The sequence below is a fragment of the Seriola lalandi genome, unplaced genomic scaffold, assembly GCF_002814215.2.
Source record: "Seriola lalandi dorsalis isolate HSWRI2012SDOR001 ecotype SW California unplaced genomic scaffold, Sedor1 jcf7180002054940, whole genome shotgun sequence".
NCBI lineage: Eukaryota > Metazoa > Chordata > Actinopteri > Carangiformes > Carangidae > Seriola > Seriola lalandi.
This window is the reverse complement of record NW_019525491.1, coordinates 622,837-624,755: the sequence shown is the minus strand read 5'-3', so window position 1 is coordinate 624,755 and position 1,919 is coordinate 622,837. Positions and strand designations below refer to the sequence as shown.

The 1,919-nt window shown below is 37.1% G+C and overlaps 1 protein-coding gene across 1 annotated transcript in view; it reads right to left on the bottom strand.

Annotated features, from left to right (window-relative positions):
* Positions 1-551: 551 nt before the first annotated feature.
* Positions 552-1,919, bottom strand: part of adad1 (adenosine deaminase domain containing 1 (testis-specific)) — a 9,921-nt gene continuing 8,553 nt past the window's right edge. The window contains exons 12-13 of the mRNA XM_023393572.1: positions 1,165-1,297; positions 552-665 (exon numbers count right to left, since the gene is read on the bottom strand). Coding sequence (XP_023249340.1) covers positions 552-665; positions 1,165-1,297 — 247 coding nt within the window. The remainder of the gene's footprint in view (positions 666-1,164; positions 1,298-1,919) is intronic.

The following is a 1,919-nucleotide window of genomic DNA, read 5'->3' as shown; positions in this document are numbered from 1 at the left end:
AAAATATGATTTTCCCCAAAAGATAACACAAACAGTAAGTTTGTTGAGACAAAACTCAGGTCTTTTTGCAACAATCAACATAACTTACTAAACATACTTCAGAGCCTATCTATAGCTATGAAGGCGCAGTTCAAAAGTAGGGTGGTCATGATCATTTTCATTACACACAAGAGAACAAAATCCTATTGTTGAACCGTAAAACAATGTAAATAACGCATGTAGAGTATATACACTAGTATATACTTTAGTATAGTAGTCTAGTATATACACTTGTATATACTTTACATAAATATATCAACTAAATGAAGCAGAAATATGAACCCGATACCTTAAATAAGTTGTATGCTTCAATTGCTTTTTTAAACAAATTTGTGACTGCTTTTAAAACATGGCCAGGGATGGATTTTAAGTACTTCAGAAACTACAATAGAAACTTATTGCTAGTATGGTGACGTCCCATAGCGACAAACTGTGCTTCTTGCAAACAAAACTGTCACTGGAAAAAAACTACATTCAGGAATGAAATATTTTAACGATCAATGTGTTTTCATTCACATGCTGAAGTTATCACTAACCGAAAGCTTGACCAGCCAGGAACCAAAGCCCTGTTGCAACAGGTACGCCCTCAGCACGTTCTTAGCCTCCTGGTACGGCTTCGCCATCCTCTTCAGTGACATAATAACAATAGAAGTAATGTAATTAACAATCCTTTAAGAGTTCTAAACTAACTATAGGACCGTTTTAAATGTGAAACGATATAGCGAAGTTAGGGAAAAAAAGGAGTACTGCAAAAATGTGCCGCCGCTCACTTAAAGATAAGATGAATTACATACAAACTGAACAGTCAAGCAACACAATGAGCAGGTTTTGGTAAATTATCTTTGAGGACTAACAATCAGCAACTGAAAAACTTAGTGAACTGTATGACAAGAACAGACACACCAAAAAATTATTCATCAAGTGTTTAAAATTGAATACTGGGAATTACACTTAATACTACATTTAAACGTGTTGATTAATTTCTAAACACTGACTCTCCCCTTTTGATGAACAAATAAATTGAACGTCAGTGGATTAGTGATGAAACCTATGTTTATCCTATAATACAAGTGTTGCTTTCGTAAACACTACACAAAAGGTGTGGAGAGGAGCTGTTGGGGTTACCTTGGCTTCTCTGTAGGAGCTTGTAGCGAGCAGGTCCTGCCTCTGAGCTTCTTTGGCCACCAACTTGAAGCGGTGCAACATTGCTGCTTTGCATAGACGGCTTGCCAGAGCAGGGCCACTCTTAAAGGGAGATCTGCAACAAGAGAATCAGTGTAAAGATGTAATCACAGACAAAGCTAGCAAGACAGCAGAAAAGTAACCAAGTCAATCCCCACAGAGCTGATAGACTAGGGAACTTGTTCAGATAATGGCCAATGCACACAAGATCATGGCTGCATGTGTCAACATGTATGACGAGAGGTTCACTTCCCATTACGGAAGAATATTATAGGGAAACACCATCAACACCACAAATCCAACTGACTGATTAGTGGATAAAGTTATCATTCATTTCTCATTAATTATGCTGTGATTAACAATATATTCTGAAATCACATTACTGATTTTTGAATTTTAAATATATGCTACTCAACAGTTGCTGTAGCAATCTCTTGCACCACTTTAACTAGTTGCTGCCAAATTTGACTGACATAATAGTTTAAGGCAAACTTTGATGGTTACATATCGTCACCTTCCTAAAATAATGGCCTAAGTCATGTTTTGACAAAAATGTTTTTTTTGCCTAAATCACCCCCTCATGATGCTGGCCACCTCTGGTAAAATCGCCTGAATCCTCAGTTGAGGGGAACATGCAATTCTACCCCCGGTTGTATAATGGCCTATGTCAAAAGTGTGACTCTTTTGTTGAGTTTTTT